This window comes from Monodon monoceros, unplaced genomic scaffold, assembly GCF_005190385.1.
Source record: "Monodon monoceros isolate NGI ecotype Baffin Bay Population unplaced genomic scaffold, NGI_Narwhal_1 Super_Scaffold_22, whole genome shotgun sequence".
Lineage (NCBI taxonomy): Eukaryota > Metazoa > Chordata > Mammalia > Artiodactyla > Monodontidae > Monodon > Monodon monoceros.
This window is the reverse complement of record NW_021703779.1, coordinates 99,390,604-99,406,327: the sequence shown is the minus strand read 5'-3', so window position 1 is coordinate 99,406,327 and position 15,724 is coordinate 99,390,604. Positions and strand designations below refer to the sequence as shown.

At 37.9% G+C, this 15,724-nt stretch overlaps 1 protein-coding gene across 6 annotated transcripts in view; it reads right to left on the bottom strand.

Annotated features, from left to right (window-relative positions):
* Window positions 1-789: 789 nt before the first annotated feature.
* Window positions 790-15,724, bottom strand: part of DOCK11 (dedicator of cytokinesis 11) — a 217,683-nt gene continuing 202,748 nt past the window's right edge. For 4 of the 6 annotated variants that reach the window (XM_029240010.1, XM_029240009.1, XM_029240011.1 and 1 more), the window contains 5 exons: window positions 9,625-9,835; window positions 9,064-9,254; window positions 8,522-8,622; window positions 7,120-7,258; window positions 2,149-2,620 (listed from right to left, as the gene is read on the bottom strand). In XM_029240010.1, coding sequence (XP_029095843.1) covers window positions 2,498-2,620; window positions 7,120-7,258; window positions 8,522-8,622; window positions 9,064-9,254; window positions 9,625-9,835 — 765 coding nt within the window. In that variant the 3' untranslated portion in view covers window positions 2,149-2,497. Of the gene's footprint in view, window positions 2,621-7,119; window positions 7,259-8,521; window positions 8,623-9,063; window positions 9,255-9,624; window positions 9,836-15,724 lie in introns of all 6 variants that reach the window. The other 2 variants (XM_029240008.1, XM_029240013.1) reach the window with 1 other exon arrangement.

Sequence of the window (15,724 nt, the reverse complement as noted above, 5' to 3'; positions counted from 1 at the left end):
TCACATTTTACAATATGGTCAAAGACTATCAAAACAAGAGCTTCCAGGGGAAACCGGACTCAAGCTTAACTGCAAAAATAATCAGTATAGCAGAAACGTACTCTTTGATGTGAATTAATCTGTAGAGGCCAAATCACTTCATGAAATCATTAAACTATATAAACAGTAATGCCTAATATATGCAGTGTTTCAAAACACATTTCGCTGGCTCTCTCTAGTCTAGCCCACCTTGTTCTCTGTATATAGCTTTCTGACCTCAGTCTGAAAGTTGGTGAAAAAAAATCTAGTGAAATTGTGCTATGACCCGGACAACTCACTGGCCACAGGACACAAAATTCTCTTTAACTTTTCCTCTTTTCTCCTTAGCCATCAATAAGTCATGTCCAGTCTTTCCACAGAGTATCTCTTGTACTTGTCCTTTCTTCTCCATTCTTGTTCACATCTATGGGTTTATGGACTCATAACTAAAAATAACATTTAATCAAGTAGTCTCTCTGTTCAAAAACCTGGACTGGCTCCCTCATGTGTACTGACTAAAGTCCAGACACTATTAGCCTGGTATTCAAGGCCTTCCAAAATCTAGGTCTGAACTTTCTTTCCACTACTCCCTTGAACAAAACTGGTCTCACCATCCCCTGAACTTCTGCAAATTCTTTTTGCACCTTTGCTTATGATGTTCCTCCTGCCTAGAACACCCTCTCACCTTTGAAAGCCTGTTCAAGGCTTACTTTTGCCCATGAAACCATCCCTGAACATTACAACTCACAGCGGCCTCTCATTCCTTGAATGTGATGTGAGCTATGGGCAATGTCCTTCATCTGTCAATGTTCATATACAACTTTTCTTGTCTTATATTGTCAATTCTTGTTTTATTTAATTTTGTGTCTATCTTGCCTCCTCGACTAGATTGCAAGTTCCTTGAGGGCGGGGGTCATTTGTTATACTTTAAAAAATTATCCACAGGGCACAATACTTTGCTGGGGGACATGATAGGGGCTAGTTATTGACAAAAGAGCACTGAAGTTTCCCCAAGATGCCTCATTCTCAGAAGGCAGCACTCTCTCTAGGTGACGGTTCTTTCCGTATACATGCCAAATATAATCACTTTAAAGGTGAAACTAACTCTCCAGTTACCCCAAGATATTAAGGAATTACAAACTGCCTCTGAAATTTCTGAATCCCCTATTAAATACAAAATTAACATTTCATAGATAATTTCATGCTCCCCTGAAAGCTTAAAAATGACGTGTAAAGAAAAATGGCCAAGCCAGGTGCATAATCTCTAAGGTTTACTTGATCACAAAGTATTTAAAAAGCCAAGGCTCCATGCGATCCATTTATATATCAGTGTCTGTCTTCCCTTTTTTTCTTTTTTTGTCTGTAAAATAAGCTGAGCTACATAAGAAAAATAAGTCTAGGACTTAAAGTTTACATGAAAGGCAGCCAAAATTACATGGATAACTCAAGCTAAAAAAGTTCTTCGCATCTTGGTTTCTCCTGAATTATTTAGGTAGTCTGAGGCTTCTTCATAGTTAGAGATGTAATCCTTAGCTAGCAGTTGCTAAATCTGTGGTGCTTATGTATACGCACCCAAGAAACGCTGCAACCATCAAGTTCTATCAAAGTGCTTGTTAAACTTGTAAACTGATGACCATTGTAAATGATCATTACAAAATCCCTACCCTCAGAATCTGCTGCTAAAGCTTTGAAGTTGCATAATATGTACTGACTGCAAATCTCAGAGATGTTTTGTTTAGCTTTATAGATAGCCTCAGCTGATGAAGCTCTGGCAACGAACGTTGCTTGCTAGGCAAAGCTATGCCACAAAGGAATCCCTTGTCTTGTCTGTCAGAGAGACCAACTGGAGTACCTAGCATCACTGGATCAAAACTTGAAGGATCGGTAACCCTGCTATTTCTATATATATCCTTTCTTTGTGAAATTTTCCTTTTTAAATAATGCTTTTGCTTCCCTTAGCCCAGTCCTGACCACTGGTAGGCAAGATTTCAAATCATCTCCCCAGTTGGAAGTATCCATGTTTTATGGAAATTTTATCAATTTTTTTTCTCCAAGGATTAGTATGATAATAAATTTGGCTTCCTGTCAAGAAAAATGCTAAGTTCAAAGTATTATTTCCTTCACTTCTAATTACAAATAAGTTTTACCTTTTATTGTGTTCCATTATACAATTTTACACAGTACCATTATTATTTTAAGCAACAGCTGAGCAAATCGAATTAACGTTTTTAAGCTCTACTTCTCAGTATATAGATTTACCTAAAAAAGTACAAACCAAGCACAGTGGTGCAATTTTCCAGGCACTTTCAAGTTGCTTAAATATTTACAAATATGTAAGCACCCTGTTTGAAAGCATGAAAATTTTGGTGTCAGGAAGAAAACACTCCACGTATATCAAATCTTTAAATTTTAACATTTGCACAGCTCAAAATATTCCTGAGAAGGTTCATTCTTGTTATCACTTTACATCTGCATGCCCTCATATCTCAGCAGCGTATCTTGGGGAACCATAACCTCTGTCACTCGACGTGCCACTAATCGCACAAAATACATGTAATGTGTTGCTCATCCAGGGAGAATGCATTGTGTCTTCTTGTAAGATCTGAAACGAAAGAAATCTGCATGTTTATCATGAAGTAAAGTAGCCGCTGCCCAAGAAGTATGTGTATATGAAATCGCAGGCATGTTTCAATTTATCACTGACACTTAGCTATTTAAAATGACATAAAGCAGAAAGAGCAAAGAAAAACATTACCGACTCAAGTCTTCAAAGCTGTATTACAAAGGCAGCATATCAAAAAAGCAGAAAAGATCCGGTTACTCATTAAGAAACACAGAAGGCTGTAAAATGCAAAATTCAACAGAAAGCGAGAGGTAATACAATCTTTAAAACAATTTTTTTAACCGATGGTCATAACAAGAGCCCTAAACAGTGGACTCTTGGACACAAGTTTATAGATCATCTTCTAAGAGTGGTTCTCAGGATCACTGTGGGACTTTTCAAACGCGCAGATACCCATGCTCCTTCCCTGGAGACTTGGGAAATAATATTAAGCGAAGAGAAAATAAGTGAACACTTCTAAATACATACTATAATTATATAAGCTAATTAATACAGAAGACTTTTCTTGGAAATAAACTTCGTAAGTATAAATTTTATATCCCATAAACATATAAACATACATATTAGTATAGATGTTTTAAAAATTATCCACTTTTTTTAAAGATTTTTTTTTGATGTGGACCATTTTTAAAGTCTTCATTGAATTTGTTACAGTGTTGTTTCTGTTTTATGTTTTGTTTTCTTGGCCGTGAGGCACGTGGGATCTTAGCTCCCCGACCAGGGATCAAACCCGCACCCCCTGCGTTGGAAGGTGAAGTCTTAACCCCTGGACCGCCAGGCAAGTCCCCCAAATTAACTATGTTGTGTGCTCAAAAGCAACAGAGATCTCATGCGTGGATTAGATAGAAGAAAAGAATAGCGTACACATCACATCCAACCTCTTTACTATACTGTCCCAATTTAGGTCGCAAGCTTTCAATACTGGGTTCTCAAGTTAGCTCTGAAACTTCAGTATTAAGTCTGCAAATTAGTTTACGGTGGCAGTAATGCGTCACATCATTTGTGTTGCTACAAATCATGTCTTATATAAAGTCCGTAATAGAGAAATTTCCTCTTATAAGCATCGTAACTCATGACACTAATCTGAAAGCACAGGAGAGGTTTAAGAGATGATTGATTATCCACAACTGTCAGATGTGACGAGAAAATAGAGCATTCATCAAGAACAAAACAGACCAAACAGACACTACAATGGCCACCACCAACTCTATCTAATTAAGACCTGCAATTAATAGTTTCAAGGTGATATACATCCCTTTTAAAAAGTCAAAAGCTTGAAGAAGTTTTTAAAAGGACTCTATGTTTTAGTATAGTGCAACAGATTACATTGAAAAGGGCCAAGGATATCCAGGCCGTATCTTTTTGTCAAGTAATCATTTATGGAGCTCATAGATAATTCACACTGCAATGCACAGCTATATTTTATCTTATTTTGTATTATTATGTTTTCCTTTGGGAAATAACATGTCTCAAAGTGTATGACTAAAAAAAGGCTCTCTTTTATATGAGAATCTAATAGGAAATATTGACTTACAAAAAAAATTCACTATAAAGTCAACATTTGCCCAAAGTAAGGCACACCTGAATATGAGGCGTTATGACAGTACGGCGTGCGTAAATATAAACCAATAGAAGCTACGATTTTTCTTGGTTAGCTATCAATATATAATATCAAAGGTCTAAAATACTGGTCCCTAGAACTAAACAAAATAGCCATGGTTCATGGAAATTAAATGAGAGAGACAGGTGGGAAATAAGACAGCAGATTTGTAAAATCCACACTTGACGGTGTTAAAAAAGATGAGAGGCCCAAAATGGAGTCACTTGCGCTAAGCCCACGTCACCTGAGACTTAATACCTAAGCTAATTGCAGTTTCAGCCTTTTCTAGGCAGGTAATCTTAAGCAGTCAAGAAAGTATGTGTATTACTTTCAGTCTGGAATTACCTGGTCGGCACTGGTGAGGTACTCCACCTGACAGACCCTTGCTGTGCCCCGTAGGAAGGCGACCTTGCCTGAAAGAATCAGCTCTTTTCTAGAGTAACTTCCTTGTCCTGCCTCGTTCTACCTGTAAAAGTCTTCCATTTTGTCAAACTCTTCGGAGCTCCTTTCTGTCTGCTGGACGGGATGCTGCCCGACTCACGAATCACCGAATAAAGCCAAGATCTTTAAAATTTACTCAGTTGAACTTTTTTTTTTTAAACACGGGAAAAAATAACTTTATAAAACTACTACTCTAAATATCTTGATCACAGTAATAGCAGTGAATTGAACGATTTGCTTTCAAGTTGAATAAATTAGAGCTCAATGCTAGGTCATACGGTTGCATGCAAATTACATAACTGTAATATAATACACATTGGCTTAAAATGATGTAAGTGTTTTATATCTTTTGTGAAGGAGGAGTTTTTGCTGTTTTTTCCTATGGACTATGGAGAACAAAACCCCATAAGCTGGACAGATTCTAGGAATAAATTATGTGGTCTTATTTGATTCAAGTGTACCCCAGAACAGTGATGGTGAAGTACCCACTGTACTCAGGGGCTGAGCTTGAGATGCAGACAATAAAGGAAGTGGAATGATTCCCTACCTTCCTAGCCCTGATCACCTGGCTGCTTTGGGAAGGAGGCCAAGATGGGCCTCTGAAGACTGAGCAGCAAAGGTATGCCTTGGAACAGTTTGCACTCACTCCTAAGCGGGCTAACAGAAGTAAACATGGCGAAAAGAAGAAACAGGTCACTGATTCCAGACTCCTCAGGCCAACAAAATTCCCAGCCACGAGAACGGGAGAGTAGGAGACTGGGGTGACTCGTCTCATTGAACAGATGGGACGAAGAACGTCTGGCCGACTGGCTTCTCCATACTGAGAAGATGACCATGGTTAGAAAATTAGACTCCTGGTCACTCGGTGCAACCTTGGGCTAATGGTAACTAAATTTCCCCTAGTCCTTTCTAAGAGAAAGCATACATGCTAAATTCAGAGAGGTAGAGCCTGGAGTCAACTAGCTTTTGTTTTCCTCGAAACATCTCTTCTTTCACCCATCATTACACTGCAGTTCTTTGGGAACTAACCACTATTTGTAAGTCTATTTGTAAGTACACCCTTTGAGTGATGGTCTCACACAGGGGAGTGCCAAGCAATCAATGAAATGCAGATACCAGGACAGATGAGGTTCTCCTTTCTGGGACCAGTGTCAAGAATGGGTTCTCTAAAGGGTTGTAGTTATCCTTGTTTCCTTTAAGGAGCCTTAGTTTCTTAAAAAAAATTGAGAGTTTGAAGAGTTTCTGAAGCAAATACTTATCTTATTGGCTGTTTTCCTTAGTAAGGAAATTACGGAGACTTTATGATAAGCTTAACAGGCTCACGCACTGAGGGACCAGACCATCATGCTGTGACTTTTACAACTGTGTTGAAGATATTAAAATGCTTGAGTGACGGTCCATGTCTAGAGTGGTTGTAAACACAGATTTCAGGACCCTAATATAGGAATGACATTTACCAGGACAATTTAGGAGTACTCTGGTTTTAGGTAAGTGGGGATATGAAAGTCATAACCACTTAATCATGACATAATTTGGCTGTAAGTGGTGAGCAGATCCTTGCCTCTGTATTTTTCAGATTGTGTCCTACTAAGTTAGCTGTAACTGTCATTAACGCTCAGTCATACATTAAAATGCTAGGTTTTATGAAAACAGAACTGGCTGTATGGGTATTAAGACGATTCCCGAATTTTGGAACTCACTCAGGATCTCACCTAAATGATGGTATAGTTGTCCCTTGGTACCCTTGGAGGATTAGTGCCAGGACCACTGCCCCCTGCACAGATATTAAAATCTGAGGATGCTCAAGCCCCTTACATAAAACGGCATAGTATTTGCATATAACCTATGCACACCCTCCCCGATACCTTAAATCATCTTTAGATTGTTTATAATACCTAATACAACGTAAATGCTACGTAAATAGTTGCCTATGTGCAGCAAATTCAAGTTCTGCTTTTTGGAACTTTCTGGAATTTTTTTTTCAAATATTTTCGATCTGCAGTTGGTTGAATCCGTGAATGTGTAACCTGCAGACAGGGAGGGCCACCTGTATCTAGTTTCTTACAGCTAAGACAGGAATATTCATTTAGGGATTTGGCTACTGAGCCAATCATTTCACTTCTCTAGGACCCTTCTTGAGAGATTCTTATCCATGTTCATAGTAGATCAACTCAGACTCGCTCAGCTACTCGCTTCTAATGGCTCTGTGGCACAAAGAACCAAATGATTTATTATCTGAAGCACCTGCTAAAGCAACTGTCAGTAATTGCTTCCAATTTCATTTGTATTACATCATTTAAATGATTAAAGAAGATATGAGCAAATTCTAAAATAACATACTAATTTCAAGGTAACACCTTTCAAACTAATAGATTTGTTAAGTAACTCTTTACGGACCCCGGATCACGTTCTCGTTTTCAACCACCCTAATACTTGCCTGCTCGTGAATAATGTCAGACAATTCTTTTACCATGTCTCTGAAATTTGACTTCAGCCCTTCATGGTACTCAATCTGATCCTCTTTAATTAGCCGCTCGTTTAGTTCCAGCGCAATGCTGCATGCTTGGATGAACTTCCTGTGGATGAAGATCAAAGATAGAGTTTTTCTTGTTTATTCCTGGAAAGTCTCACCGACAATTTAATATTTACTTTAACCACGGCTTGCCTACAAGGAAGATTAGAATCCTGTATTTTCACTGTGCTTTTGCTAATGCCATCTCCTAAGTCTGAAATATCTTTTTCTTTCTTTTCCATCTTTCTCTTCTGCTTTCTTACCTCCTTCAAAATCCAGCTCAAAACATATACCCTCTAGGAAGCCTACTTGCTCAGTCATTTACTTGATATGATATCAGCTCAAGTTGTGCTAACATTAGTTTACATCTGTAGATAATGTCATCCATTCAAAAATATTTTTTTTGGTACTAACTATGCACCCAGTACAGTGCTGGGTGCTATAGGCATGAAGTATCTGCCCTGGGCTGGTCAGAGTTGGGACAGAGAGTTGATGAGTTATCATAAAAGCATTTTTCCATCACTTCATGTGTTTATGTTTAATGTCCATAATTAAACGGTAGGTCTCAGGGGACAAAGTACCTCACTGCCCACTTGTTTTGTATCCCTGTCATAGCAACTAGTAGAATCTTTTCATACGTGCCAGGCATTAATAATTATTGAATGAATGACTACTGGTTACTCTGTAACCTGAAACAGCTGATAACACAGAGACAGGACAAGTGAATGTTATAAGTCTGAAGCAAATGAGCGGATAAGCTATCATCTTTCTCCTTAGCCTATTTTACTCAGCTGTCTCTCTTATTCTGAGTGTAAACTCTTTTTATAGATGAAACAGATTTTTTTTTCCAATGCAAGAGCATTCAGACATGCCCTAGCTTAGAGGGATGCTCAGTCCAGACGAGACATCACATGCCCTAGACTGGAAGAATCCAAGTGGAACTAAGGACGTGGATAGAAGCAAGCTTATCCAGCCCTTCCTACCCTAAATGGTCTGAAAAGCTGTAACATAAGGTCAGTCGGGCAAAGGAGGACATCACATAATGAATGTAGGCTTGTGTTTGTGTCACAATATCCAAAGCAATACAGTAAGTTGTCATATTTAATGTCTTGGGTCACTAGGACATTGTTAAAGTTCTGCGGCAAGAAAGAAATCACACATTTCCTTACTACTTAAGGTACCATTAGAAGGTCACTTAAATGTTGTGAAAGAGAACAGAGAATGTCCTTTTTTGGAGGGACATTATTTGGTGAATATTTTGGTTTCTTTTAAGAAGAAAATGGAGTAAAAGAATAGAGGAGTAATCTGAAAACTACAAAGCACTTACCTAAACATGTCTTTCAACTCATTTACTTTCTTAGGTGGATACTTGCTAGCTTGACTGTCATTTAAGAAAGCCCTTGCATATGCTAACGGACCTGCATTTACCTAAATTACAAAAGGAGAAAAATGAGAGAGTTGTTAGAATACAACCAAAACGTAATTTTTACAATTCTCTTTTTAAAGAAAACCAGTATGTTAAAAATCCACACCTGAGAAACATATTTACTATTCTTACTATAAATTTATTTGAAAAAGATTAAAGCAAATCATCTGTAAAGGTAATATTCTAATAGGTTAGTTAATGATTTCCGATATGTAAATACAGGGCTTGGCTATAGTCAGAGGGATTTATGTTCAGGTCCTCTGACATAACACAAAATTTATGGAAACTGAACATAATTTCTTTATTAACTGAATCAAAAATGTACAGGTTTTTGCACTCAGTCAGGGTATAACAGACAATTACAATTAATGCTTGCTCTTTGCCCTTATGAAAGCAAGAGGAACGTCAAGAAACATTTAATACATGTTTAGCAAGCAACATACCTGCACTGAAACACAGCCCTGCAATTTAAGTTGGAGCTGAATCATGTCCACGTCAGCAGAAGAGCAAAGCTTCTGCAGCTCTGCAGTTTTATCTTTTATTTCATCAGTAGCAACATCAATTGGCTTTAAATTAATCTGCTGTTCATAGTTTATAGGGATCCTCTTCTTCACATATGGAAACGAGTTTGAAGCTATTAAATGTTAAGGTTGAACAAATGAGTTTTTAAGATAGTAAATCAAACAGGCAAATTAAAGAAAAAAATCGATTGTGCTTAATTCTCCCCATGCTTTGTCTGGAAAATACCTTAGGGGCCAGATAGGCGCCTTATTACTGCAGGATTGAGGGAGAAATTCTCTTTATGAGACAACTCAGAGCAATCATGAATTACATACGGGAAACCAATGGTTTATAACGTAGCCATGTTTGTGCAAGCTAGTGACTGAACAGCAGAACAATGAATGATTAAAATTTCAGTTACATTTTCCTGCTGACCAGCTGCTGCTTGTGTGCATCAAAAAACGACCATGTCAAACAAAGAAGTTATGCCAAGTCCCACTTACTAGTCAAGATCGTACGGCGTTTGCACTGTTCTTCTATACAGCCTTGCTTTTTGCCTGATAATGTATAAGGAGCCTCAAAAACAAATCTGTTGACATTATGGTTTCTTTCAAACTCAGTTTTTCTTTCTGTGAGTTCTTTGTCATCAAAGTAGGGCTTCACATAAGTGACTTGGATATGAGCATATTTGGGATCAAGCTCTTTGACATTTACCTGTAAGATAAGAAAGTTTTGTTTTTTATTCAATATATAGGAAAAAGGGGTACAGGTAAGCTACTAACTCCTCTGAAATCAACTGAGGACCACTGTCGCTGAATACACTGTGAGTTGAATACACACCTGGAAGAGGTCTTCGCTCTTTTTTCAAGGATCGTTTCCTTCTGATTATTAAGAAGTTACAGAAACCTATTTGGAGATTACAGAAATGTAGGCAGAAGACATAAACTGTAATGCTACCACTCAGCAATGACCATTATTCACATTTTCATATATTTCCTTCCAATCTCTTTTCTATGCACATGTATTTACGAACCTGAGATCATGCTGAACATTGTTTTATAATCTGATTTCCTAAAAATATATTAAAGTGGCTTAACTGCACACCTGAATTCCACCTCTACAAAATATATACTATAGAGAGGATTCGGAGAAGATGGCAGAGCACCAGAAATCTATCTTCCTACAGGGACAACAGTTACACTGGCAGAATCTATCTGATGTAAGTATTTTGGAACTCTGGAGTCTATTGAAGACTTGCAACTTCCAGGGGAGGACCTGGACAGGAAATTACCTTAATTTTGATTTTGGTCTATTTTAGCTCTTGGCACAATGGCCGCTATCTGCACCTCACCCCTCAAGTACCATGGCAGGCAGCGGTGCACATGTTCTTGGAACAGCCTGCGGGAGTCAGGATGAACAAGAAGGACCCTGTCTTCTTCCAAATATTGGGGATCTGTGCTACGACTGCTGACTGCTGATTGCTGCTTCTGATCACAGGGGGGCAGTCAAAGAGGCTGCAGGCCATTACTGTAGCACCTCTTCCCATTGTTGCAAGGCCCTCGCCCTCTGGCTGAAGTGACTTCCAGGGTATTTAAAGGACCGGTACCTTTTCTCCCCCTCCTCCCTTCATTTTCCTCCCTTTCCCCTCTTGGGAGCCAGACACTGGACACTAGGGCATTCAAAAGCAACTGCATATGTGAAGGAAACTAGAAAGTCACTGCACATGCTCAGGGGAAGGCACAGGCTAAGGAAAGACCTGATAAGTCCCCAGGTTTACACCTCAGGCTTATCCCTGGCACAGAGACAGCTTACAACAATCAAAAACAAAACCAAAAACCAGCAAACTCTGGGACAGAGAGAGAATCTGATTTCCAGAGTGATCATGTTATTAAATTCAAATGTCCAGTTTTCAACAAAAAAAGAATCACAAGGCACACAAAGAAACAGGAAAGTATGGCCCATTCAAACGAGAAAAATAAACCAATAGAAACTGTCCCTGAAAAAGACCTGGCAGCAGATCTCCTAGAAAAAGACTTTAAAACAACAGTCTTCATGCTAAAAGAACTAAAGGAAGTTATGGAAAAAGTCAAGAAAATGATGTACGAACAAAATGTCAATATCAATAAAGAGGTAGAAAATCTAAAAAGAAACCAAAAATTTTTTTCAGAGCTGAAAAACATAACTGAAATGAAAATTCACCAGAGGGATTCAAAGGCAAATTTCAGCAGGCAGAAGTAATAGTCGGTAAACTTGAAGATAGGACAATGGAAATTATCAATCAGAGTAACACAAAGGAAAAAAAAAACTGAAGAAGAGCGACAGGGCCTTAAGGAACCCGTGGAACATCATCCAGCAGACGAACATACCCATTGCGGGAGTCCTTGAAGGAGAAAAGACAGAGAAAAGGACAGAGAGAATATCTGAAGAAATAATGGGTGAAAACTTCCCAAATCTGATGAAAGACAGGAAGCTCAACAAACTCCAAGAAGGGTAACTCAAAGAGACCCACACTGAGACATATTAAAATCAGAATGTCAAAAGCCAAAGACAAAGAGAATTTTGAAAGAAGCAAGAGATGAACGACTTGTCACACACAAGGGATCCTCAATAAGATTATCAGATTTCTCATCAGAAACTTTGGAGGCCAGAAGGCAGTGGACTGATATATTCAAAGTGCCAAAGGAAAAAAAAAATCTATCAACCAAGAATCCTATATCTGGCAAAACTGTCCTTAAAAGTGAGGGAGAGGGACGACTTCCCTGGTTGCGCGGTGGTTAAGAATCCACCTGCCAATGCAGGGGACACGGGTTCGAGCCCTGGTCCGAGAAGATCCCACATGCTGTGGAGCAACTAAGCCTGTGCACCACAACTACTGAGCCTGCACTCTACGGCCCGCGTGCCACAACTACTGAAGCCTGTGTGCCCTACAGCCCACATGCCACAAATACTGAGCCCGTGTGCTGCAACTACTGAAGCCCGTGTGCCTAGAGCCCATGCTCCGCAACAAGAGAAGCCACTGCAAGGAAAAGCCCGCGCACCGCAACTAGAGAAAAGCCCGTGTACAGCAATGAAGACCCAACGCAGCCAAAAATAAATAAAATTTAAAGAGAGAGAGAGGATGTGATTTAAAAACTAAAACAAAAACCACTGCCAAAAAAATCAACTGAACACAAAAGAAGATAGTAATGCAGGAAATGAGAGACAAAGAAGCTATGAGACACATAGAAAACATAGCAGAATGACAGCAGTAAAGTCCCTCCTTAATAATTAGTAATTAATTTAAATATAAATGGGTTAACTTCTGTAAACAAAAGACAGACATTGGGAGAATGGAATAAAAAAAACCAAACATGATCCAACAATATGCTGTCTATAAGAGACTCACTTTAGCTCCAAAGACACACAAAGGCTGAATGTGAAAGAATGGAAAAAGATATCCCATCCAAATAGTAATCAAAAGAGAGCAGGGGTAAAGATACTAATATTGGAAAAAATAGACTTTAAATTTTAAAAGGTTACAAGAGACAAAGGAGGACGTTATACATTGATAAAAGGTTCAATACAGCAAGAAGATAAAACAATTATAAACATCTACACACCTAATAACAGATCATCAAAATATATGACGCAAAAATCGATAGAACTGAAGGGAGAAATAATAAATAGTTCTACAATAATAGTTGGAGACTTTAATAGCTCACTCTTAATACTGGATAGAACACCCATGCAGAAGGTAAGTAAGGAAATAGATGACTTGAATAACACAGTGATCTACCTAGACCTAACAGACATATGTAGAAAACTCTACCCAACAACAGAATACACATTCTTCTCAAGTGCACATGGGACACTTTCCAGGATAGACTATATGTTAAGCCACAAATAAGTCTCGATAGGTTTATAAAGACAGATATCATACAAAGTATCTTCTCTGAACACAATGGGATGAAGTTAGAACTCAGCAACAGAAGTAAAATCGGAAACTTCACAAATTGGTGGAAATTAAACAACATATTCTTTGAAGAAATCAATGGATCAAAGAAGAAATCACGAGGGAAATTAGAAAATACTTAGGTATTAATGAAAATGAAACCACAACATACCAAAACTTATGGGACACAGCAAAAGCAGTGCTACGGGGCGGGAGGGGGAATTTATAGCTCTAACATTTAACATTAAAAAACAGGAAAGGTCTCAAATCAACAACCTAATTTTACAACTTAAGGAACTAGAAAGAGAAGAACACCTAAACTCAAAGCTAGCAGAAGGAAGGAAATAATAAAGACTAGAGCACAGATAAATGAAATAGAGAATAGAAAAACAACACAGAAAATCGATGAAACCAAAAGTTGGCTCTTTGAAAAGATCAACAAGATTGACAACCCTTTAACTAAATAGAACAGAGAAAAAGAGAGAACACTCAAATTACTGAAATCAGAAATGAAAATGAGGACATTACTACCAATCCTACAGAAATAAAAAGGATTATAAGAGAGTACTATGAGCGAGTATATGCCAACAAATTAGAAAACCTAGATGAAATGTGAAATGAACAAATTCCTAGAAACACAAAGCCTACCGAGACTAAACCATGAAGAAATAGGGAAATCTGAACAGATCTTTAGTAAGGAAACTCAATCAGTAATAAAAAATCTCCTGACAGAGAGAAGCTCTGGACTTGGTATCTTCACTGGTGAAGTCTCTCAAATATTTAAAGGAGAATTTTCCAAAACAGTGAAGAGAAAGAAACACTCCCTAACTTATTCTACGAGGTCAGCAATACTCCGATTACCAAAGCCAGACAAAGACAGCACAAGAAGACTACAGACTGATATCCCTTATGAACACTGATGCAAAAGCTCTCAAAAGAATACTAGCAAACTGAATTTAGCAGCATATTAAAAGGATTGTACACGATGACCAAGTGGGATTTATTCCTGGAGTGCAAGGATGGTTCAACATATGAAAATTGATCAATGTAATACTGATACACTGCATTAACAGAATGAAGGGGGAAAAAAACCCACATGATCATCTCAATCGACGCAGAAAAAGCATTTGACAAAATTCAACACCCTTTCATAATAAAAACACTCAATAAAGTAGGAATAGAAGGAAATGTCTACAATCTGATCAAGGGCCACTGTGAAAAACCTATAGCAAACATCACATTCAATGGTGAAAGGCTGAAAGCTTTTCCTCTAAGATGAGGAACAAGGCAAGGATGCCCATTTCACCACTTCTACCCAACATGGTGTTGGAAGCACCACTGAATTGTACACTTAAAAATGGTTAACATGTAAATGTTATGTGTATTTTACCACAATAAAAAAGATAGTTATCACAGTTCTATATTATAGTCATTGACATGACTTTTAATGGATGGATACGGATAAACATGATTTATTAGATCAGTCCCTCATTAACAGACTCAGGTTGTTTTCCAACATTTTGCTATTATAAATAATGCTCCAATGAACATCCCTGTATTTAAAACTGTGTATATTTTCTTCTGATTTATTCCTTAGGAAACATTTTTAGACGAGAAGTTGCTTAGTTAAAAGATTTACATGGCTTTGGGAATTTTGATACATACTACCCAACTACCCTACAGAAAAGATGACAATTCGTACATCCACAAGCAGTATTTGACACTGTAAGAGTGGGTACTCTTGATCGCACTAAGCCTATTTTCTATGGAGGAAGGGGACCACAGGAAAGGAGAATGGTTCTATTTCAGAGATATAAAATTATAATAGTTACAAACCATTTCATAAAGAGTCTAAATTCCATGTTAAGAAGCTATGCTGCAGTGTCTCCACTAACTCCAGATGATTCCCAGGGCCCTCTTCTTTCAGTGTTCTCCCAACTAAATTTGACTTGTGCCTTGGGTGTTGGTGGCGCTGTCAATATCCTTGCAATTTATCATAGTCAGGCCTTTTTGTGTTTAGCTTAGGAAAAATGGAAACAAACCAAAAAAACAACAAAAACCTCCCAAGAAACAGTCCCTACATCCTTTTTTTCCCCCTCCACATATACAGGACCATAGACAAGGGAAAGTTTCTTAGCAACTTTTAAAACTTCTCCAAACCCATTCTACTTGTTATTACATAAAAATCTAAAAGCCTAAATCTAGAAATCCTTTCTTTTCTTTCCCATTAAAAAGCTAGATTTCTCCAGAGAAACTCAGGTGAGGTTAAGTATCTGGCTAAGACAAGACATAGAAGGAAAATAAAAAAAGAGGTCAAGACTGACTTTGACCTTATAAAATAAACTATGTATATGGTAAACATTCAAACAGTACATGAGGGTATATATGAAAAGTAAAAAAAAAGTCTTTCTTCCCACATAAGACTCTAGTCTCTCTCCTCAGGGATAACCATGGCTAACAATTTTGTATGTATCATTCCAGAAATTTCCTAAGCATAAACAAGTGCGCATATGTGAATATCAATTTTCACAAATGTAAACATCCTATCCATAACGTTCTGTGCCTCACCTTTTTTCTCTCAATAATATATCTTGATAGGTATACCAATACTCATTATACGGGGGTAGTACCACTTCCTTAACCATGTGGATATTAGATTGTTTCCAGGTTTT